This window comes from Stenella coeruleoalba, assembly GCF_951394435.1.
Source record: "Stenella coeruleoalba genome assembly, chromosome: 12".
NCBI lineage: Eukaryota > Metazoa > Chordata > Mammalia > Artiodactyla > Delphinidae > Stenella > Stenella coeruleoalba.
This window is the reverse complement of record NC_137158.1, coordinates 9105796-9129633: the sequence shown is the minus strand read 5'-3', so window position 1 is coordinate 9129633 and position 23838 is coordinate 9105796. Positions and strand designations below refer to the sequence as shown.

At 43.5% G+C, this 23838-nt stretch overlaps 1 protein-coding gene across 3 annotated transcripts in view; it reads right to left on the bottom strand.

Annotated features, from left to right (window-relative positions):
* Nucleotides 1-21442, bottom strand: part of SMAP1 (small ArfGAP 1) — a 149704-nt gene extending 128262 nt beyond the window's left edge. For 2 of the 3 annotated variants that reach the window (XM_079939982.1, XM_079939983.1), the window contains exon 1: nt 20533-21442. In XM_079939982.1, coding sequence (XP_079796108.1) covers nt 20533-20650 — 118 coding nt within the window. In that variant the 5' untranslated portion in view covers nt 20651-21442. Of the gene's footprint in view, nt 1-5235; nt 8316-20532 lie in introns of those variants that run through there. The other variant, XM_079939984.1, reaches the window with a different exon arrangement.
* Nucleotides 21443-23838: the final 2396 nt, after the last annotated feature.

Genomic DNA, 23838 nt, shown 5'->3' with positions numbered 1-23838 from the left:
CTTCCACGAAACCGGTCCCTGGTACCGAAAAGGTTGGGGACCGCTGATCTAGGGGTAAATGGTGTGGCTGGCACCAAACTCAGAGGAATGAATGTTCCTGGAATGACCCAACAACTGGTCATGAGAAAAATGTGAAAATGACAGCCATCCCCACCTCCAAATGAAGGAGCAAATCATAAAAGACTAGAAATGACCAATAGCGTATTAAAAATGTTCGATTTAAGAGTGTCAAAAAATGCAATATAAAAGTGTGACACCGCCTGCATCAACCCCATTTACTGAAACTTCTCAAGAACACGAATGCCCAGGGACAGGCTGGGGGCCCGCTGGCGGGCAGGCTTCCCCTGCAGCGCTCCCAGGGGCGCCTTCCACAGCCGAGATCTCTCTGGCAGCAGGGCTGTCTGCAGCCACAGGAGTTAGAAAGTAAGTACCAGTCCCTGAGGGAACAGATCAGTTTAAACTACTTTTGAATTATCGATACTCTTAAGACACTTACTATTAGCAAGTATTCTGTGCGGAGGACACCCTCAAACCTCCTTCAGCACCCCCCGCCGTCACTCTCGGCGAGACTTCACCTAGCTGACCCCTCACCCTGCAGACCCCCTCACTCTCGCTCCTCCCCAACCCTTCCACATCCGTCCCGACCTTCTTCTCCCGTCCAGAGCTAACCACGTCCCGTCGGCAACTAGTTTGTGTTCACGTGTTAACTATATACGCCACGCTTCCTTCTTGGAGAGCTTGCCCGCTCTTGGCCTTGGAGAAGGAACACCACCTGCTGTTCCTGCAGCCCCCCTTATGACCCAAAGAAAGAGACAACCGCCTGCAGGAAGCCAAAGGGCAGGTCAGACAGACTCAGGAGCTGCTGAGGCGCAGGCAAACAAACGAGCAAGGCAGGCAAGTGGAGCCACGCCCCAGGGGCCCAGAGGTGCAGAGCCACAAAACTGGCTGCCCGGAGACCTTCTAGCTTCCCAGGTCAGGCTGTGGATGTTCTTCTGCTCACTCTGAAACCAGCTAAGACAGGGCCATGGGGACAATATTGATCTGTTCACACAACCGCCCAACCCCTTCCGATTTCTGGGGTGCCAGAGGACGGAAAGCTCAAAAAGCTCTACTTCTCAGATTCCTTTGTAGTTAGACTTCCAAACGAGAATTAGTTTCTACCAACTGGATGCAGTCATGCAGTACTTGAAAGCAAAAGTGAGGTAGAGACTATCTTCCTGCCTTTCTGGCTGTCTTTCTGCCTTTCAAGAAAACCAGAAGGTAGAATGTCTAGTCTCCAGCTGAGTCTTGGGTGAGAAGCAGCGGTTCTGACGGATGACGGGAACACCCCCCATTCCACTAACGGCTTGTAGGGGTACCAGGGCAGCTGCAGCTTTCTAGTCCCAGGGTCACAGCTAACTTGGGGCTTTCTCACACTGAGCAGTCCAGGGACAGCCTTTGGGCTGGCGGCTCCCTGGCAAGTCAGCCCTTCTGTGATCTGGGACTGGCTCTTCCACCCCTCCTAGGCCTTTCACAAGCACCTAATTTCCTATAGTAAAGCATTTCTGCCAACACACCCGGAGTGTTCTGTTTTCAGAGCTGAAGCCCTACTAAACAACCTCAACTTGTTTACATACGAAAAGAATATATGATTCTAGTATTCAAAACCAGTGGCTTGGGCTTCCCTGGTGGCGCAGTGGTTGAGAGTCCGCCTGCCGATGCAGGGGACACGGGTTCGTGCCCCGGTCCGGGAAGATCCCACATGCCGCGGAGTGGCTGGGCCCGTGAGCCATGGCGGCTGAGCCTGCGCGTCCGGAGCCTGTGCTCCGCAACGGGAGAGGCCACAACAGTGAGAGGCCTGCATACCACAAAAAAAAAAAAAAAAAAAACAGTGGCTTTTATAAATCTGACTACACAAAGTTTTACATCAGCTAAAAAAGAAAGTTAGAAAAAGAAAAATATTGAGTGAGGTCTTATTTTCCAGAAAGAGAATCACCAAAGTCACAGAGACCCTCATCAAACACTTAATATACTGCATGAAATACTTCCAAGAACCACTGAGATAAATCAGCTTTTCAGATACTGCTTGTATCGTGGTTATTCAGTTTTCATAAATAACGTCTTAAACTGGCAGCACACATCGTTCTCCTGCCGAACATGCTTCTCCCCCTCATCGGACATTTATTCATTCAACAAATATTTACCAAGCACGACAAAAAAACCTGACTTCCTACACCCTAGAAAGGGAGACAAATATTAAACAAAATTAAGTACACAATGAGTGAGGACCTAACCTAACCTAGAAGCGGAGGCCAGGCCATATGCACATCTGGAAGCACACTCCAGGCAGAGAGAACATCAAGTGTGAAGGCGCTGCGACAGAAGCCTGGTTAGTAAGTTCAGGGGCAGGGAGGGCGGTGTGGACTGCTCTAAGGGCTTTGGCTTTTCACTCTGACAGACAAAAATAATGGAGGGTTTCCGGTACAGCAATGACATGATCTGACTACCTAACCTGACTTTTTAAAGATCATTCTGGCAGCTGGGTTAGAACCGGCCACAGAGGCAAGAATAAAGCTGGGAGACCAACTGGGAGACTACTGCAGTTCACATGGGGAAAATTCCAAAGTTTGGGGGCTGAGCAAAAGGGCACAGTAAGATGGGGAAGACTGTCCAAGGAGCAGGCCTGGAGGAGGAAGATGAAGAATTAAGTTAAGCCATGTTAATTTCGAGCCGCTGGATGAACAACGCAGCAGTTGGATATATGAGTATGGAGTTCTCGGATGACATCAAGTTTTTAGTCTGAAGATATGTATCAGGAAGTCATCCACTCACAGTCAATAATTAAAAGCAAGAGACTGTATGAGACCGGCAAGGAAGAGAATACAAACGGAAGCAAAGAGATTCAAGAACTGAGTCCTGTGGGGGGGGCAAGCCTCCCTCTTCTTCTGATCAAACAAACAACAACGCTCAATGCTGATTTACTTAGGTTAACTCTAGTTCCTTTTCTATCCCCTACGATGGAAAGTCTTAAATACAGACAGCTCTGGGGTCAGGATTCATTAGCGCCTTATACAACGTCAATTTGTATGGCAATGAGCAGCCATGCCTTACGCACAAGAGGTGCTCAGAAAATACATGTGAAATGAATACTTTTTTTAATACATCTCTATTGGAGTATAATCGCGTCACAATACTGTGTTAGTTTCTGTTGTGCAACAAAGAGAACCAGCCATATGCATACATATATCCCCATATCCCCTCCCTCTTGCGTCTCCCTCCCACCCTCCCTATCCCACCCCTCTAGGTGGTCACAAAGCACTGAGTTGATCTCCCTGTGCTATGCGGCTGCTTCCCAATACTTCTTTAAGTAACCCCTGGATAAAATATAAGTTAGGGATCAGCATTAGAGGTTCTGGTGTATTTCCATGGTTTGTTGCCATTCATTGTGTTCTTAAAAAACAGGATAAGGAAGAAGAGAAATTAGTACCACACTCATCACTACATTTTCAAACACTTTCTTAACAGCTAGTCAGTACACAAACAGCTCCATGATAATCCTTTTTCTGATCCAGCATCCTTAAATGAGTAGGGCCTACCATAAAGAGCCAACAGCTAATTTATTTACTCCCTAATCACTGTCTTTGTAATAATAGTTTATTTGAAGGGTTTTTTTTAACTTCTTTTGTTCTCTTGGTATGTTTACACAGACTCCCAGCATGTTCAGAATAGCTGATAGGATGTTGAAAAACAGTCATTCGGTATGAGATTACATAAATGTCCAGACACATACTGTCAGTCAAGACTAGATGACTAATGTAGTCTTCTAACTGAAGAGAAAAAAAATTGCACAGCAAGGTGAACTGAACATTTTTTAAGTCCAGAAGGGTCCTCCTTATTTGCTGACGGCTTGTTTGAGTTTATTCCTTAGGCACAAAAACTAGAAATTTTTCCTAACTTTTATTATCAAAATTTTTCAAATACAGAAATACATAAAGAATAGTATAGTGAACATCCACATACCCACTGCCCAGATTCAATAATTGTTAATATTTTGCCATCTTCATCTTTTGTGTGTGTTGAAGCTTCTTAAAGTAATTTCAGGCAAAAGACATCACCCCCCTAAATACTTCAGTATGAAGCTTTAAAAAATATGTTTTTTCCCCATAACCACAATTACCACACCTACCAAATTAACAGTAAGTTCTCAATGTCCTCTAATACTCAGTATATATTCTACTTCCCAAAAATATGCCTCCAAAAAATTTTTTTTGTAAAGGACTTTTTCAAAAAGTATAGTGCCTTTTAACTTTGAAGAGCCCCACTCCCAGCTTTTTCCTTACCACTGACTTGGTAAAGAGATGTTAAACCCAGGCTTAACATAAATAATAATTACAACCTCTACTTTAAGTATTTTCAGGGGACACATACATATATGAAATGTCTTCTGATCAGCATAATGCTCCTTACTTTGTGTGAATTCTAAAAGTAACTTGAAAATAAATATTCAAGGTGTACCATAAAGATTAAAGCTCAGCTGAGTGGTACTGGTCTAAAGATCTGTTACTCAGCTGTGGCGGATCAGTAAGTATTGTTTGGGACTGATACTCTCCCTCTATAAAAACTTTTAGACTAAAGGAATTTAGTATAGATCTGATGTGAATAAATAAGCTTATTCAATCTGAACATATAGTAACTTTAGCCGTTACATACTAAGTAATATATACATGTGTTTTATACATTCGTTTAAACATATGAAAATATTTTTCCAGGTTTTTCCAATTACATTTATATCTCACGAGGTGTGGGCTGCAGACTATCACCATACTTCGAATACCTGATAACAGTTTCACTATGAAATTTAAGAACCTCAACGATTTTTTTGCCTTCTAGTATGCCTTGTAGCTTTTACCTGACGGCCGGACATGCCCTCCCGGGTAAAAGAAACTGCTGTAAATAGGCCTCAGCAATGTGGTGGTGAGGGGCTGGCGAGTGGAGCGTGCTATATAGCCCTGTGACTAGGTTTCAGTTTGCCAGTGAGTCTCTGCCTCTGTACTGGGAACGTCACAAACCTTCTCCGTTTCTTCCCCCACCCCCACCCCCGCCCCGCCCCCTTCCTTCGGGTGGACAGGACGGCTAGATTAGGCAGGAGTTGGGATTTCCCTTCTATCACTCGAAAGGCTAGAGCTGCCTGGAGTTAGGTACTTCCTTCCCGGGGTCAGTTAAGCTCTATTTAAATAGTTTCTCCCGAGGGCCTACCTTGCTAAAAAGAACAGAATGCTGTGGTGAATTTCAAAATGGTTCCTTCTCCCCTCCTCCTGCCAGAAGCACTAGGAGCTTTTCTCCGGCATGCACTGCGCTGAGCCCCTTGAGGTTGAGCTCACAGACATATTTGGCCCTCCTGAGTACCCCCAGGGGGAGCCTCCAGCAATTCATCTATTGCAGTTTGCGTTTTCCCAGCTCAGTACTGGTTCCCAGAGTTGTGATGGAAGTTGTGATTCTCTGTATTCACCTGTCTCTGCAATCTGGGGGACAGCAGCTTGCCCTACGACCTCATTTTTCTGATAGACCTAAGAAGAGCTGTTGATTGTTCAGCCTGCTCAGCTTTTCCTTGTTGTTAGGACGGAGCGACACCTGAACCTCCTTCCAGTCTCGAAGCCACATCCAAATCCGGAAGTCCCCGCCACTATTTTTTGAAAACTAGAAAAACATTTTAGGTAAAAATCACTCACTGTTTCCTGTTGTTTACAGGCATACTTTAACAAATAAGTTAAAAACAATCAGAAGTGTAACTGCCTAAATGTGGGACAAGAGATAAAAGCCCAATAAAGAAGGCAACCACCTGATAGCCTTGTCTTATCTACGGAAGTGAAACCGCTGTCTCCACTAAAAAATTCCAAATAACTAATTTTCAGTCAATAATGAGAGGGAAAACTGCTTCTGTACAATAGTTGAGCACAATTTCCACAGGGAAAAATTATTTATTTGAATGTGACAATACGGGGGAAGTAATAGCAGCAACAGACTTGTGACCTTTACATAAAAAATAATTTAATGGAAACAGAAGAGGAAACCACGTTACAAAGAAGAGAAAGTATCTGTATCAAATATTTCAATAGAATTTATCTTTTTCTTTTACTTCCTATAATAACCACATCAAAAAGTTAACCCTTCTGAAATAATCAATTACATCTATAAACATGTTAAATACAATTCAGAAAATTTTCACAACAATAAAACTTAGCCAAAATCAGGAGGAAGAAGCAATTTTCTTACATCTGAAACCTTGGACAATTCTCTTAAAAAGTAATTGGGAGGAAAAAGAAAGCAAAAAGTATTTTTTGCTTTATTTTTATAATTCAGCTATAAAGGGCACTTTAAAACTGTGCGTCTATGACAATCTCTTCAGCATTTATATCAATATGTTAACAAGATTGCCATGTCTTTAAATGTGTGTTGCAAAATGTCTCCCTCTGGCACCCAAGCTTTCATTCCCACATCTGAATTACTCTGAAATCCTTCCAGGTGGGAACAGAGAGCATCAGTACAGTTTTCTTACTGAATTATGAAATAAAATACGATGAAATGAGATACAATAAAACAAAATATGAAATAAAACAAATACAGATTGTCAACTTTCCTACCACTAGATTACAATCCCCCCCCAACACTCCTTCCCCTGGAAACCAGGAGCCCTTTAAGCCTCGCCTCAGGGGGCTCCAAGGAAGCTTAGCCCACCTTCCTTCCTCCTGCAGGTCCTAGGAAGGATCCAGCAGGTGGGCACAAGAAGTCGGCAGGAAGCAGACATGGAGATGCCGTGCTCCAGCAGGGCATCTGAAGTGGTTAAAGCAGTTTCTTAAAGTCCCTCATGGTCTACTCCAGCACACCAAGACAAACACCTCACATGAGAAGCAGCACAATGGCCTGGAGGGTATCGTCGGAGTTCAGTCAGAATCCTGGCACCAAAGCACCTCTGACCAAGTTAAAGTCTCAGGGTTCCCATCTCTAATGTGGGAATTCTTATGCCCTTGGGATTGCTGTGGAATCTCACAAAGTACTTATATGAAAGCAGGAAAAGACTCTGTTCATGGGAGAGAGAACTGACATGGCTAAGTGCTCTGGTCAAGCAGAGTAACAGCACAATTTTGCACCTCGAGAGAAGGTACCGTGTTTGATTCCTCTTTAAGTACCTAGTAAAATGGATGTGGTTGAAGTGTTCAGTGAAGTTGTACACAGGACTGCACCTGCTTTCTCTTTATCTTCAAAACTCACTCTGGCAGACAACACATCTCTTAATCTCTTAAGAATTAAGAGATTTCAGGAACCTGACTTTAATTACACACATTTCAGTTTATCTCCAATCACACTCCTTTCTCTGCTGTTCAAAAAGCAAGGTTGTTTGTGGATTCACATCCAACATTTACTGACTACTTATATATATCAGACTCTGTATAAATGCTTCATATGCATTATATCATGCAAAAACCATCATGGATAATCCTATCAACTTATCAACATGTTTATTAAGATTATACAAGCTTAATATGAAAATGGTATACAGGAAACATCACCATCAAGGAGAAACAATTGAGGAATATCCACCTATGCCCCACTCACCATTAGGAACGTGATATTTAACTTTAAGTAGAACAGTTTAAAATGCAGAAATTTTCCCTCTTCTTTCCTTTAATGAAAGTCTAACTCTTCTAACATACTGAGATTTTAGTTTTCATAAGAATAACTATGCAGGGTTACAGACATAAAATCATACGCTCTGTTCTTTGAGGGGGTGTAAAGCACAGTTAAAGCTGATTTTGGAGTCTAACCACCTATGTAAGACGTGACTTCTTCACACTCTTAAGACTGGCAGGTACAGCTCCCTATTATCAAGGTCATGCCCCATGGTCTGCCATCAAATGTAATGCACAATTCTGTTCGGAGATATCTATTCAAATTTATGTCTTACTATCATGAGCCCCGATACTGGAGTGGAGTACGCTATCTCCACTGAGCCAAAAAATAGAATTTTACTCAACAGCAGCAAAGAATTATTAAGAAAAGCCATAAACTTAAGGAAAACCCCTCTGTGATTACAAACTCTAGATGCTGAAAGGGCATATTAATAGAGCAATAACTTATCTTTGCAGAGGACAACAGAAAGCCATTAAAATCAGGGAATCTATGACAGGGGAATTCCTTATATGTACAACCACATAACAAGTAAATTTTAATTTTTTCAACAAATTTCAAGAAACTGCAGCAGACACACAACTAATAAAGACACAATCCAACTTAACTACCTTCTGGAGAAGGAAAAGATACGTAGGCATAGACCTGCCTTCAAGTGCTTTACTAAGCTGGGAGGGAACCTAAGCAACTGAAGACTTCCAAGGGTCCCAGGTTGCTTATTATGATTTGAATTTCCTTCAAATAATGATTTCCAAGTCTTAGGAAGCGGGCCACTGGTCTCACAACAGATAAATTCCAACATCACAGAATGAAAACACCGTAGAGCTCCTCAGAGTTCACAGTACTAAGTGGCATTCTTTTGGTGAATATTATGGCGATCTTATCTATACACTGTATTTGCATTACATCCCTACAGATCATCATAGTGCCTAATAGAAAATCCTGCACCCTAGGGGCACCAAAAAACTGACATTCTAAAGGCGCCATAAGGAACTTCAGAGCCTTGTATGAATAACACGACTTCCCAAGAAAAAAAAGGTTAAACCAATAATTTCCAAACTATTTTTAAGTACTCATTAGTATTCTGATAGACTTGAAAATGGGGGGGAGGGGGAGGGGAGGGGAAGGGGAGGGGGAGGGACACCAATCAAGGATCCTTTACCCTTTAAGCCAGGATCAAGAAGACTACTACTGGGCTTCCCTGGTGGCGCAGTGGTTGAGAGTCCGCGGTCCGGGAAGATCCCACATGCCGTGAGCCAAGGCCACGGAGCCTGTGCTCCGCAATGGGAGAAGCCACAACAGTGAGAGGCCCACATACAGCAAAAAAAAGAAAGAGTACTACTTTTGCAAAATCTTTACTCAGACCATGGAAGAGGAAAATTACTTCAAGAGTGTATATGTTGTACAGACTTTTAAAGTAATTTAGAATCTGCTATATAATCTACAGCAATTGTTATACCGCCAAATGAATAAAACAACATACTGGTACAGCATTTTACTTTTGAAAAGTAAAATGAGCTACCCTCCCTCACCCCCAATCCCTGGCAAGCCCTGATCTATTTTCTATAAGTTTTACCTTTCTAGAAGTCCATATAATTGGAATCATATATCATGGAGTCTTTTGTGTATGGATTCCTCACTAAGCATAGCGTTTTTAAGATCAATCCACATTACTGACTGTATCACTAGTTTGTTTCTTTATATTGCAAAGTATTATTTCATTGTATGGAGGTACCATAGTATGTTTATGCATTTATCAACTGATGGACATTTGGATTGTTTCCAGTGTTTGGCTATTATGAATTAAAGCTGCTATTAACATTCTAGTACAAATTTTTTCTTATTCTAAATAAGAGTCCTTATCAGATATAATATTTTCTGCAGTTCATGATTTTCTCTTTCATTTTAAAAATGTCCTTTTTTTTTAAGGGAATTCCTTTATTTTTATTATTTATTTATTTATTTATTTATTTTGGGCTGTGTTGGGTCTTCGTTTCTGTGCGAGGGCTTTCTGCAGTTGCAGCAAGCAGGGGCCACTCTTCATCGTGGTACGCAGGCCTCTCACTATCGCAGCCTCTCTTGTTGCGGAGCACAGGCTCCAGATGCGCAGGCTCAGCAGTTGTGGCTCACGGGCCTAGTCGCTCGGCGGCATGTGGGATCCTCCCAGACCAGGGCTCGAACCCGTGTCCCCTGCATTGGCAGGCAGATTCTCAACCACTGCGCCACCAGGGAAGCCCCTAACAGTGTCTTTGAAAAGCAAAAGTTTTTAATTTTTATGAAGTTCATTTTCTCAATTCTATCTTTATGGATTGTGCTTTTGTATCCTATCCAAGAGATCTTTGCTTAACCCAAGATCTCAGCAACTTTTATTACTCCTTTCAAGTTAATTTTCAAGCACAGTATGAGTTAAAGGTCGAGGAGTATTCTGTCGTTGTATAAAAGATTATCCTCTCCCTACTGAATTTACCTTGGCAATTCTGTTAAAAATCAGCTGACCTTATATGTGACTCTATTTCTTGACTATTGTGTTCCATTGATCTATGTCTCTCCTTAGACCAATACCACTGTCTTGATTACAGTAGTTTTATATATATATTTTTAAATTTTATTTATTTATTTTTGGCTGTGTTGGGTCTTTGTTGCTGCGTGCGGGCTTTCCCTAGTTGCGGCGAGCGGGGGCAACTCTTCGTTGAGGTGTGCCGGCTTCTCACTGCAGTGGCTTCTCTTGTTGCGGAGCACGGGCTCTAGGTGCGCAGGCTTCAGTAGTTGTGGCGTGTGAGTTCAGTAGTTGTGGCTCACGGGCTCTAGAGCGCAGGCTCAGTAGTTGTGGCGCATGTGCTTAGTTGCTCCGTGGCATGTGGGATCTTCCCAGACCAGGGCTCGAACCCGTGGCCCCTGCATTGGCAGGCAGATTCTTACCAACTGTGCCACCACGGAAGCCCAGTAGCTTTATATTAATTGTTGAAGACAGGTTGTGTAAGAAACCCAATGTTCTTTCGCTTTTTCAAAATTGTTCAGATTTGGGGGTCTCCTTTGCATTTCATTATAAATTTTAGAATCAACTTATCAATTTCTACCAAAAAGGCCGTCTAAGATTTTTACTGGGATCATACTGAATCTACAGATTAATGTGGAGAGAACTAAAATCTTAAAAAGATTGTGTCTTCTAATCCATAAACATGGTACATCTCTCCATTTCTTTAGGTATTCTTTAATTTCTCTCAGCAATCTGTGGTAGTTTTCAGCATACAAGTCTTGCATATATTTTGTTAACTTTATCACTAAGTTTTCATATTTTTTTACAATTGCAAATGGTAAGTTTTATTTCAACTTACCAACTGTTTGTTGCTGGTATATAGAAATAGTTAATTTTTCTATAATCACCTTGATTCCTGCAACGTTGAAAACTCAAGTACTGGTTCTAATACCTTTTTTATAAATTTCTAAGGATTTTCTACATAAATGGTCATGTTGCAAAGAGTTCGTTAAATGACTCTTGTGTGCATATGAGAGTTTAAGAATAATTTCTGTGAGAATGGCTAATTTAAACTGTACTCACTTCACCACCCTATGCCCTCTTAAGTACATCCAGAGCAGTACCTATTACAAAAATCTAGGTTCAATATACAAGTTTATCACAAATTCACTTGTGGTAAGCAGAATAATGGCCCCAAAGATGTCCAATACCTGGATCTGTAAATATGTCACCTTCCACGGCAAAAGAAACTTTGCAGGAATAATTAAGGACACTGGTGTTCTCCTAAATTATCCAGGTAAAGTCATGCGATAGTGTTCTCCTGAATTATCTAGGTAAAGTCAATGTAATCACAGCAATGACAGAAGCAGAGAGGCAGAGAGAAAGGATCTGAAGATGACACGCTGAAGATGGAGGAAAGGCGTGAGGAGGCAAACATCTCAGGTGGCCTCTAGAAGCTGGAAAAGATAGGAAAACAGATTCTCCCCTACAAACTCCAGAAGAAACAGCTTTAATTTTAGCTCAGTAAGACTCATTCTGGACTCTAACCTCCAGAACTATAAGATGATAAATTTGTGTTGCTTTAAGTCACTAAGTTTGTGATAATTTCTAATATCAGCAACAGGAAATTAATATACCAGGAATGATCATTTCACTTCAATAAACACACTTCTGCTAGTTTTTTGGCACCGTGCACCATCACCACCCTACACTAAAAGCAACTTTCAAGAGTAGAAATGCATGAACTAAAAAAAAATCTAGACCGTATTACTCAGCCAAAAAAAGAATGAAATATTGCCACTTGCAGCAACGTGGATGGACCTAGAGATTACACTTAGTGAAGTGAGTCAGACAAGGACAAATATATAACATCACTTGTATGGGGAATCTGAAAAATAAAAAACACAAATTGGGAATTTCCTGGTGGTCCAGTGGTTAGGACTCGCGCTTTCAGTGCCGAGGACACAGTTTCAATCCCTGGTTGGGGAACTAAGATCCAACAAGCTGTGCGGTGCGGCCAAAAAATAAAATAATAACTAAAAAATAAAAAGTAGCACAAATGAATCTATATCACAAACAGACTCAGAAACACAGAAAACAAGCATATGGTCACTGAAGAGTGGGGGAGGGACAAGTTAGAATTATGGGATTAACAGATACAAACCACTTTATATAAAATGGATAAAAAACAAGGATTTACTGTATAGCACAAGAATTAAATTCAACACCTTGTAATAACCTATAATGGAAAATAATCTGAAAAAATATACATATGTATAACTGAATCACTCTGCTGTACACCTGAAACTGACACAATACTGTAAACCAACTATACTTCAATTTTTTAAGAAAAAGTCCAGACTAAACCACAATTTTTTAATAGATTTTCTTATATTGGAAGATAAAGCTATCCTAAATACGATCTGCTACACAATTTAAAAAATTCCTTTTATTTTCTTTTTAAATTTGAGTTCAAGATGATCATTGGTCCTTGAAATGCACTCTTTACAAAAGATCAACGGCAGACATCTGACAGTCTGTCATCAATCACTCTTAGAAGCAATCACTTGGATCTCTTATAAAACGAAGACCAAAAGCTGTTGGGGAGAGGAGGATGTCGAAGAGAATAGAAGATTACTAGAAAGCTTATAATTCTCTCCCCTCTGGACCCTCAGAGTCCTCACGTTTACCACTCAAAATACATGTGAACAAGAAATAGCACGTATTTCCAACAGCACCTCATCTAAAGCTCTGTTTTAAGTAAAATATTTTCAAAAAAATCATTTCTATATGATACTATAGCTAAATGCCATTCAGAGTTAACAAAACTCCACCTAACACCTTAGGCAAAAAATACTGACATTGATAAATGTACACAAGTAATTGAAAATGTAATACACCTATAGGTTTTTTCTTTAAAATGATGAATGAAAGCATGTCTTGGCTTTAGTAAATGACTGGAAGAGGGGGTATTTCTTTGATTTTACTCTACTCCAAGAAAGCATTAAAATGAAAACGTTCCACACAACAGGACCTCTCAACCAGTGAGGAATATTCCTGTTAGTTACATGATATGCCTTGAAATAATTAAAACTAATAACCAAGTAAATTTGCTCAGCAAGACCTAAGTCATCGGTGAAAAGTTTTTAAACAGTATAAAGGTTTGCTCATGATCCAAAGTTCAATAAGACCCCAAACTATTTTATGCCCTCAATAATAATTATACACCCTCAATAATATAATTTTTTTAAATTAACAATAATAGTAAATACTGACATAGAAGTGACCACAGGTAGGGAATTCAGGAAATAACACAGACCATGAGGGAGATGAAATAAATCTTTGCAGTAAGGCTTAACAAGGACAGGTTCACCAAGCAAGTTAGAGGCAAAGCTTGTTAAGACTCACACCTGGCTTTACTAAACATTGTCCACATTTGCATACATTTGGCAATAATCTCTCTGAGAAATACCTTAAGTCAGCTTGAAGGTGGTAATCTCTTCCCCAAAATAACCTCTTCTATCAAGAATTTCAACTGCAAAAGCATATGTTTTCTTTCAAGCAGGGAACATGCAGTTAACAACATACACTCTGGAGCTAGATCTCCTGGGTTCAAAATCTTGACTCTACAGTCCAGATTCCCACCTCTATCTCATCCCAGTAAAGTCGGAATTTCCCCTGACGCTCACACCTGCTCCTCTGGGCTGCACCCCCAGGCTGGGCTCTAGACCAAACTGAGATAAGCTGAGACGCCGACATGGTCTCTTAACATACTGGAGGAAAATACACACTATCAACTATGTTGGGAGGTTCCCAAGACCACCCTCAGGTTTGGTAATTCACTAAGAGGACTCACAAGACTCTACGTACAGTTGTATTCATGGCTGTGATTTATGACAGCAGAAGGCCACCAAGCGTGCTGGCAAAAGGAAAAGGTACAAGGAGCGAAGTCGCGGAGAAATCGGGCACAGACGTGCAGGTGTCCCCTTCCAGTGGAGCTGCACTGAATATGCTTCTCAGCAATGAGTTCTCACAACAGGTGTGAAGTGTCACCAACCAGGGAAGCTCACTAGAGACTCCATGCCGAGGGATTTTGCCCAGGGGCTTGCCTACCACACATGCCATTTCCAGACTCCCAAAAGGAAGGCAGGTGTTCAGCATAAACCACACTATTTGTATGAAGAGTTTAGCCACAGTGACTGGCTTATCACTTAGGGTGGTGAAACCCTTCCCAAATCCAACGCCCCCCACCCCCCGGCCCGATGCCAGCCTTGCAATCAGTCCTGCTTCCAACAGACCAACAGATCCTTTAAAATGGACCTCACCTACCTGCTCTTTGATTCATTCCCAGCTCCTAGAAAAGTGCTTGAAATACATGGTAGCCACCAAAAAAATTTTAATGAAAAAATTCCTGGGACTTCCCTGGCAGTCCAGTGATTAGGACTCCACGCTTCCACTGCAGGGGGCACGGGTTTGATCCTTGTTCGGGGAACTAAGACCCCACATGCTACACGGTGCAGCCAAAAAAAAAAAAAAACTTCCTGGCTCTACCACTTCCGAGCTGTATGACCTTGGGAAAGTTACTTAAGTTCTGTGTGCCTCAGTTTCCTCACTTGTAAGACAGAATAATATTACCTACCTCAAAAGATTGTTTTGAGGATTTATTATACATGTTAATTAATACGTGTAAGATATATGATCACACCAGTACCTGGCAAGAAGGAAGCACTATATAATTTATTTGTATATATGTAATATTATTTGTTTTTATTTGAACTTCCAACCTTACAGTTTTACCTTCTCCAAGTCACAGTGAGTTCTCCCCATATTAAATTTTTAATGAACCTATAATCTACAAATAGATTCGTATTTAACTGATCATTGTTTCATATCTATTGAGATCCCTAGCTACTTTGTGTGCCACATGCAAAACCTTTTAGCATGCGTGACAGAACCTGACATGATGCTTAATCTTTGCAGTGACCAGAAAATACTGACTTACCAACAAAATTTAAGTCTGTTAAATCAACTCTGTAAAGTGGTCAGAATGTAAGGCAGGCAACACTTTCGATAATAACTACAAATTAAACAAAATGGCCTCCAAGTTTCTTTGATCTTCTCCTATTGAGAAATGGAGAGAAAAATGAGTTGATCCTATCCAGGGAAAACACTAGCAGTAGCAGCAGGAGGAAAAGGCTTGAGTTTATAATGTGTCAATGTATAATTACAATATCAAATATCTGACTTTGCCTTATAGAAAGCATGGGTTCAAGTCTGTACAGGTCAGTAAGGGCAATATACGTATCTTGTACAGCAAGAATTAAGGAGATGTAAATTTACTTAATTACTGAAATCAAGTAGTGAAAGAACATTTTAATCTTTAAAAAAGACAAAGAAGTAGTATTGGGAGGAGAAAAGCAGGGGACCACATGCAGCCAAAGTTATAAACTGATGAGTCAGAGAGACCCGTGGTTTCCATCGCAGCTCCAACACCAGAACTCTGCACATCATCAAGGAAAACCTCGGGATCCACAAAATTAAACGAACAGACCCGTAAGGCTGAAGTTTAGCATTCTGGGGGAACTTTTAGATTGGCAGGTCTCTTTAGATGAATTATAATCACAGACTTCTGTTTACATGAATTTATCCTACAAGCATCAACATCATCATAAACACCTCAAGGTGAACTTTACTTTTTAATAAGAATTACTTTTTTTTTTTTTTTTTTGCGGTACGCGGGCCTCTCACTGTCGTGGCCTCTCCCGTTGCGGAGCACAGCCTCCGGACGCACAGGCTCAGCGGCCATGGCTCACGGGCCCAGCCGCTCCGCGGCATGTGGGATCTTCCCGGACCGGGGCACGAACCCGTGTCCCCTGCATCGGCAGGCAGACTCTCAACCACTGCGCCACCAGGGAAGCCCGAGAATTGCTTTAAAATAGGTTTATATAAGAACTCTTAAGTATCAAACACTTAATGAAAAATGTTCCCCGTCCTCAGCTACCCACAGTGGACTCTAGGACTGGGCCTCACAATCTCCATTTCACGTTTCTAATTTGTGAAGAGGCTAGAAAGCTAAAAGGCTCCCTTGAAGGCAAGGGACTGGATATCAATGAGGTCGGCCAGTGGTCTGCACGTGGAAGGCACAGCGCAGCAGAGGCCATCTTTCTACAGTCAGGGCAACCGACAAAAACATCTAACAGATACTGGCTGCAGCAGCCTCAGTCCCGGTTCTCCGATCAGTTCGGGGGGAGAAGCAGCACGGCAGTGGTGGCAGGGGCAACAGCGTGTGCCCTTGAAACCAGAAGTCCAGTAGTGGCTCCCTGACTTTTGTTCCTCCAGCCCTTTCAACGATGCCGTGAGCGGCCTCTTAATAGAAATTATATGACAGCTACGGTGGTTCTGTTTCCTGCCCTATGGTCTGACTTACGGTACATTCACATTAAGAGAGTTCAGGTCCTCTTACACTCTTGCCGGGACCACTGTTACAACCAGGTGACTTGCCAGCCAACTCTCACCACTCCAGCTCTTCCTCTGACCTGCCACCACCAAAGCTGAGCATACTTAAAAACACTTTACCTAAAAAAGGGTTGTACGGAAAACTCTCATGTGGTTTTATATACCTGACTGTGCCCTTTAATTCCTTCTCCACCTGGTAGATGAAGTCCCACCCACGTTCAGAGCCAGATCAAAGGAGACTGCTTCTGGGAGTCTTTCCCAATGGGTTGGTCTTCATGCCCAAATGTGCGCTCACGTCCGCACACCTGCCGCCTGCCCTCAGCTCCGTGCTCATTCACATCCACTCTTTCAAATGATATTTGCTGAGTCGCATGAACTACTATATGTCACCCACTGTGCCAAGGGCTGGGCCTACAAGGCAAAACAAGCCAGACGAGGTCTCTTCCCTCTTAAGCTACAACCCAACCCCTCATTTCCCAATAACTACCCAAATAATGTTTGATTACAATTGTGGTAAGTGTAATAAAGGACTCAGGGTGCGTCTCACATGTATAAGCGGAAGGCTCGCCTAACCTGGGAAGATCAAGGAGAATCCTTTCCCTTAAAGAGACACTTAAGCAGAAACTGGAAGATAGGTAAACTGACCAGGTAAAAACTTGTTAGAGAGCTTCCTAGGCAGAAGAAACATCATGTGCAAAGGCCCTGACACAGCATTCTAGGAGTTGTGAAGACAACCAAGGCACAAAAGTCAGGGTGCAAGGAGAAGAGCAGCCCAAAGTGGCAAGGGCGGCACTCCTCACAACCACTATTCTAACACTGGGCACACTGGTTTGGAATTATTCATGCGCAAAAATGCAGCCCCTACTAAACAAGCTCCTTCAGGTCTTAGGAACATGTTCAGTCCTCTAATCCAATACAGCGCGCAGCAGTGTGTCCTCAAGTCAAGATGTCTGGAGTGAAGAAATGAGTGGGTGATCTGGGCCAAGAGCTTAACCTCTCCACACCAGGCAGTCTCTAGGGTTCAAACACCTTCTGCTTCTGACCCCCCAAAACTTAGACACATTTTCATGCCAACTCGTAAGTGCTCAGAATCAAAGCTAGCATTAACCACAAACGAAACTTTAAACGCTGAAAAGTAAACTTTTAAGTCGGCAAGGGTCTGGCTCCAAATCCTCACGGCTCCGTGAAGCGCCACCAACCGGCAAGCAACAGAACTGCTTTCAAACTCCCACAGAGCCCCAAAGGAGGCCAGGGAGAGGAAGGGCAGTACCATCTACCTGTCCTATTCTCCAGTCTCTCAACAGATTTTCTAAGAGTAGGACCAAGAGCAGGAAACTGGCACCTATGCCATCCTTTTCTCCTTCCTTACCTCCCAAATACTATCAAAGCACACACTGGTGACTCAGTAAGAAAATTCCACAACCCAAATGACAGACTTCTGCTGGTTAGTAAAAGGCAACAGAATAGGGCGATCTCTAGCCCTAAACTTTAGCTCTGGTACAAAGAACTGCGGAGGAAGCATTCTTTTTAAGAAAGAAAATTGAATTAACTGGGAAGTGGCTTCAAAGTATATGAAAAGCTTGATATAGTTTATTAGGCAGTGAGGAGAACATCAATTCATATATACAATATGGAACTGCTTTACAATAACTGAGCTGTAAAATAAGACCTTTAGCATGTCTTTTAAAAGTACATATATGGGCTTCCCTCGTGGCACAGTGGTTGTGAGTCCGCCTGCCAATGCAGGGGACGTGGGTTCGGGCCCCGGTCCGGGAAGATCCCACATGCCGCAGAGCAGCTGGGCCCATGAGCCGTGGCCGCTGAGCCTGCGCGTCCAGAGCCTGTGCTCCACAGTGGGAGAGGCCACAACGGTGAGAGGCCCGCGTACCGCAAAAAAAAAAAAAAACAACAATAGTACATATAATCAGAATTCCACTATCTACATGTACTGTGTCACCTGGCATACATAGTAATGGATCCAAAATCATGTAATAAGCCAAGAATTCCACTAAGAGAGCTCCCTAATGGAGCTGGATCACACCAAAGACTCAAAAACTTTACAAAATACATTTACTCATAGCAACTGCCCAATCATGTCATTTTTTTCAATTATGACAACTATGAAATCAAGTCTCATTCAACCAACAAGTAGTTTGAACCGTAATGTTTTCCCCTGAAGGATCAAGATAAAACAGTGAAATAATTTAGATCATTTTAAAACTATTCTAGATTTATCAGCAACAGGAAAAAGTGGTAACCTTTCTAAATCATGACTGTGGTGGTCACGCCTTTCACAGCACATCCTTGAGCACTTGGTACTACTCTCTTCTCTCCCACCTTCTCCACTTCTCAAACACAAACAAACCCACAAACAGAAGACCAAACAAAACTAAATAAAAAAGACATCTATTCAATACATATCTGCTGACCTCAGTGGCAATCCAACTAGTGAGCAAAACTAACGCTCCCTATGCCTCCGGTCAGAAGAAGTAACGTTTTGGTCCTAATTTGAGAAGTACCTGATTCTCCTTCTCCCATCCCAAAAAGAATAAATGGAAATGTCAACATGTGGTAAATAATGGCTTTTTTTAAACCTATAAATTATTTTAGGAAGCATTAGTTAAAATCTGATTTTACAAAATACCTTTTGGCGGAAAGAAACTCGAACAAAAATTATTTTTGAATGATTTCTATACATAAAGGAAAGTAACTGCTGAAACTTATTCAACTTTTAATGAAGAGATGTAATGCTTACTAGCATCTCTATCTAACTATCCTACTTATTACTCAAAATGCATACTATAAAACCTCAGCTCCTTCCTTTTTCGGGCCTTTCGAAGGCCCATTTTCCAGGGTTTTACTAGTGTAGTGGTAAGTGAGCAACTGAGCCTCAGTACCGAACAGTATTCCCCGAAAACCACACACATAATCAATATCAGGTAAACAAATATTAGTGCAATAGTCAGGCGTTTCCAACTCATCACCTGAAAGGTAAATATAAGGTTGGTCCAATCGACCTACTAGGATATTGAAAAGTGCTCATCAAATGGTCCAGTTGCAGTCTGGCCACGGGACCTCCCAGTAGCCCAGGAGCTGTAGTAGAGGAACCTGCCGATGCTGTGTGGCTGTCTCATCAAACATTACCTGCCCACTGAGACGTGACTTGTTTGTACACTATCGAGGAAGAACAGGAAAGCTTCAGGAAAGGTCTAGGCCAAACAGTACAGAAATCTTCAATGACGTTCCCAAAGGCTGACTGCTGCTCTGGAGAACCCCCGATCTATCACCAAACCAACCAAACCTACATATAAGCAAGATTTTACTGCCAAGCCGTAGGACAGGTTTGTTTTTAAAAAACTCTGAAACATTTTTCCCGTGAGATTACTTATAAGACATTAAATATACATCACATCTCCAAAGCCAAAACATACAGGCTAAAAATAGCGCCTCTATTTCAAAGGCTGAGGCAAAAGCCCTCCAACTGAACAAACTAAAATTAGGTTCTTCTCGTCTCTGCATCTTGAAACTGCACCTTTAACGTTTAAGGGGCATACAAACCAGTGTCCACATATATACTCCCCCCAGCTAGGTGGTCGGAGAGAATCGAATTAAAGGCTTCAGGAACAGAAGCCCAGCGTCCAAGAGACTCACATAATGAAATTCCTCCTGGTTCCGGCTAAAAGCCAGACTAGAACACACTACGGATGAATTCCGACCCTCATCGCCCGCCCAGGCTGCCGTACTCGGTGCGCTCCGACCACCGCACCGTCAGCCCTGCCCCGGGCGCCCAGCGCCGCAGCCCGAGCGCAGGACGCGGCCCGCCCGGCGGCCCCACCCGCGGAGGCACCTGCCCGGCCGCCCGCTCCGGCCGTGCCCGGGTCGCCGGGGCGTCGCTGAGGGGCCCCGACCCCGCCCCGAAGGCCACGCCGCGCTACCTTTAGCCTCGCAGTCGGCGCAGTACTTGTTGTCTTCCTCCCTCAGCAGCTTGGACAGGATGAGCTGGTGCTGCTCGTTCAGCTTCTGCGCCTTCTCCCGGCACGAGCGAGTCGCCATCGCGGCGGCGGGGCGGACGCGGGTGCGGGCCGCGCAGCTGGACACGCCGGGCGCCGCCGAGGCCGCGAGAACTCGGCCGTGAAGCGGCGGCGGCGGCTGGAACAGGAGGAGGGGCGGCAGCAGCGGCGACAGCGCCGACGTTAACCCGCCTCCTCACCCGGCCGGCTCCGCACCCACAGCCGAGCCGGCGAGGGGGAGGAGTCGGGGCCGAGGCTTCCGGGCGGCGCCGCCGGAAGGAAAGAACGGGCGCCGGCGCTCTGCGCATGCGCCGGGCCTCCCGGGAAACGGGCCAGACGGGTGCTTTGGTTCCGGGCCTGCGCCCACGTTGTTCCGGGAACACGCGGCGCGCTGCCCGCGATGGGCTTCCCCGCTTTGCAGATACGGTTATCGCTGGGGGCCTCGGGTCCGACCCGCTAAAGGAAGACCTTTCCATGTGCTTCCTTGCCTCTGCTCTTGCGGCACGACATTGGAAAGGCAGAAATAATAAGTGATCGGGTGGATTCTTTCATGCATTCAACGTTTCTTCACGGGCACTTTGGAAACAGGCACCGGCCTAGAAGCTAGAGACCCGCATGGAATCAAATAGACAAAACCGCCTCTTACATTGTAGGGGATGTGACGTGTATTGAGGGCCAGCGTTGATTGATGATCATTCTGTGCCAATGTTAGACCTTCGCGGTCTCCTAGGAGTTCCAACTCGCCCAGGAAACAACAAGAGTCGGAAGCCGATGCAAAACGCAAGAGGTTTATTGAAGGCCGGTGCACCGAGGTTCCTTGGTCCTCACGCAGGAGGCCGAAGAAGGAACCCCCCTAGGGCGTGAACATGCATTTTTATAGGTCTCAATTTCCTGTTATGCAAAGTGTGGATTCAATTGTGATTTTTAATGATAGGTTCTTAGCTTCTGTTCGGACCAGAGAGGGAACCTGTCCCAGGCTTCCTGATTGGTTCTTTGACAGATACCTTTTTTACATTTTGTTTATTTCCCTCCTTCTCGGAAGGGGGCCGGACATCCTGGAAATTTACCCATTGTCTAAGAAGCCCCTATTGTCTGGAGAGTTGTTAACCATTAGCCGGAACAATGTCCCTCGAGTCCCACATTTCCCCCTTTTTCTTGTGACTATTGATTCCAATCATGGAATTTCAATCTTCTGTTCGTAAACTTTGGTACTGTTGTCTTAGCATTAGAACTTGTACAGTACTGATACGTTCTCTAATAAATGCTATCAAGCGATTTAGAATGCATGGTCCAAAAGTTAAAATCAACAATAAAACAATAAGAGGTCCCAACAGAGTAGAGATTAAGGTGGTAAACCAGGGGGATTTATCAAACCATGATTGAAACCATCCTTTTTCGTTTTCTCTCTCCCTTTGCCTTTTATCTAAGCGTTCCCTTAGTTTATCCATGGTTTTGGTAATGGTTCCTGAATGATCAATATAAAAGCAACATTCTTCTTTTAGAGCGGCGCATAATACCCCTTCCTTAAGAAACAGCAAATTTAGGCCTCTTCTATTCTGCAACACCATTTCTGAAAGTGAGGTGAGTGATTCTTTTAGTTGAGTTATGGAACTTTCTAATGCTCGAAGGTCAATATCTACAGCCTGTCTTAAACTTGCATAATATTGGGGTTGTTGTATGAGGGCTGTGGTTCCCGTTCCTATCCCAGCAGTTATTCCTAGTCCTAGGAGGACGGCCAACGTGAGGGTTATAGGTTCTCTCTTCCTTCTTGTTTTTCCCTCGTATTCATCTAAGAAGGACGAATCTGAATGATAGATAAGTCTAGGAACTAATTGCACTAGCACACAAAAATCAGCTGAATTGTTGAGAACCTCTAGAGAGACACAAGGGGTTAGCCCCGTGTTACATGCCCATCATCCATCTTGGGGAGGTACAAGATATCCCGAGCCTGAAGGGAGGCTGAAATCATGACAAAGGTGTCGATGGGACTGGGGAGGTGTTCCTATACAAGTACCATTTCCAGAAACCGAAGACAGAGTTAATTTACTGTTCCCTTCCTGTTTCCATCGACAATGGTCCGGGGAGCTGACATTAGTATAATTAGAACTATATCCTATAGCATCATAATAAGGGGGAGGGGCAGCATAACAGAGCCAACATGATTTTGTAGCCTCCGGGTTTGTAGCATTAAGGACCGTAAAAGCTGCCTGCACCAAAGAAAGCATTCTATCCTGGGGGGTTCCGGGCTTAATCGTTGTCTCTTTCAGCCCAGAGGTCCCGTTATTTTTAGGGGCTGGGGGTAACGGGGGGGGGGGGCCAAGTACAGGGTTTGGGCCTATCGACACAGGAGCGGGAGTCTCAATTTTTAGCTTAAGGGTCATCAATATTCCCAAATCATATCCATTCTTGTAAAATCTAATGCCCCATGAATGGCCATTTACCCATTCTTTATCTCTTTTTCCAGGATTACTAAAGGAAATTTTGAGGGGGTGGCACCATCCTGAACATTCGGGGGCGACGGGTTGGGGACCCCTATAAGAAGTATGAGTGTAGTTGGCTGTTACTGTAATAAAATCCCAAGTTGAGGTGGGTCTCCAATAAGTATCTCCTGTGGTTTCACATCCCCAGTTTTGGCAATAAAAATTTTCAGTTCCCCCACATTTATAATTCAGGGATCGGGGGCGATGGAACCCGGGGCATACATAGAAGGAGAGGGTTTTGAGCCAACTTCTTCGGACCTGGTTTTTACAACCCTCTCCGGAGTAATCAGCTTTAGTTAGAAGTTGGGACGGAGCATTATGCTGATCATAATAACTCTCTAGATCCCAATAGGGAGCTCCTATGGCCAGTTTACAGACATCAGGAAAAAGGTCTGGCCACCAGGTCCAGGGAGGGGCAGTATGGCTAATGGACCAGGTTATATCTCCAGTTTGAGAAATTACCTGCCAAGTTAGACGTTGGGGCAGGTGAGGGCTAAAATCACTTACAGTCAGTAAAGACAGTAAAACCAAAATTATAAGTCTTAGGTTCGTAGAAGCTTGAGTTTGAGCGGGTTGTCGGTTCTTTGGGCCTGCCATCCTGATGATGCCGCCGCTGGTGCAGCTTTCACGTGTGACGCATGGATCCAGGCAGCGATGCCGTCCACTTTTATGGCCGTTGGGGTGGTTAGGAGGACGGTGTATGGTCCTTTCCATCGAGGTTCCAACGTCTGGGTTCGATGCCGACGGACGT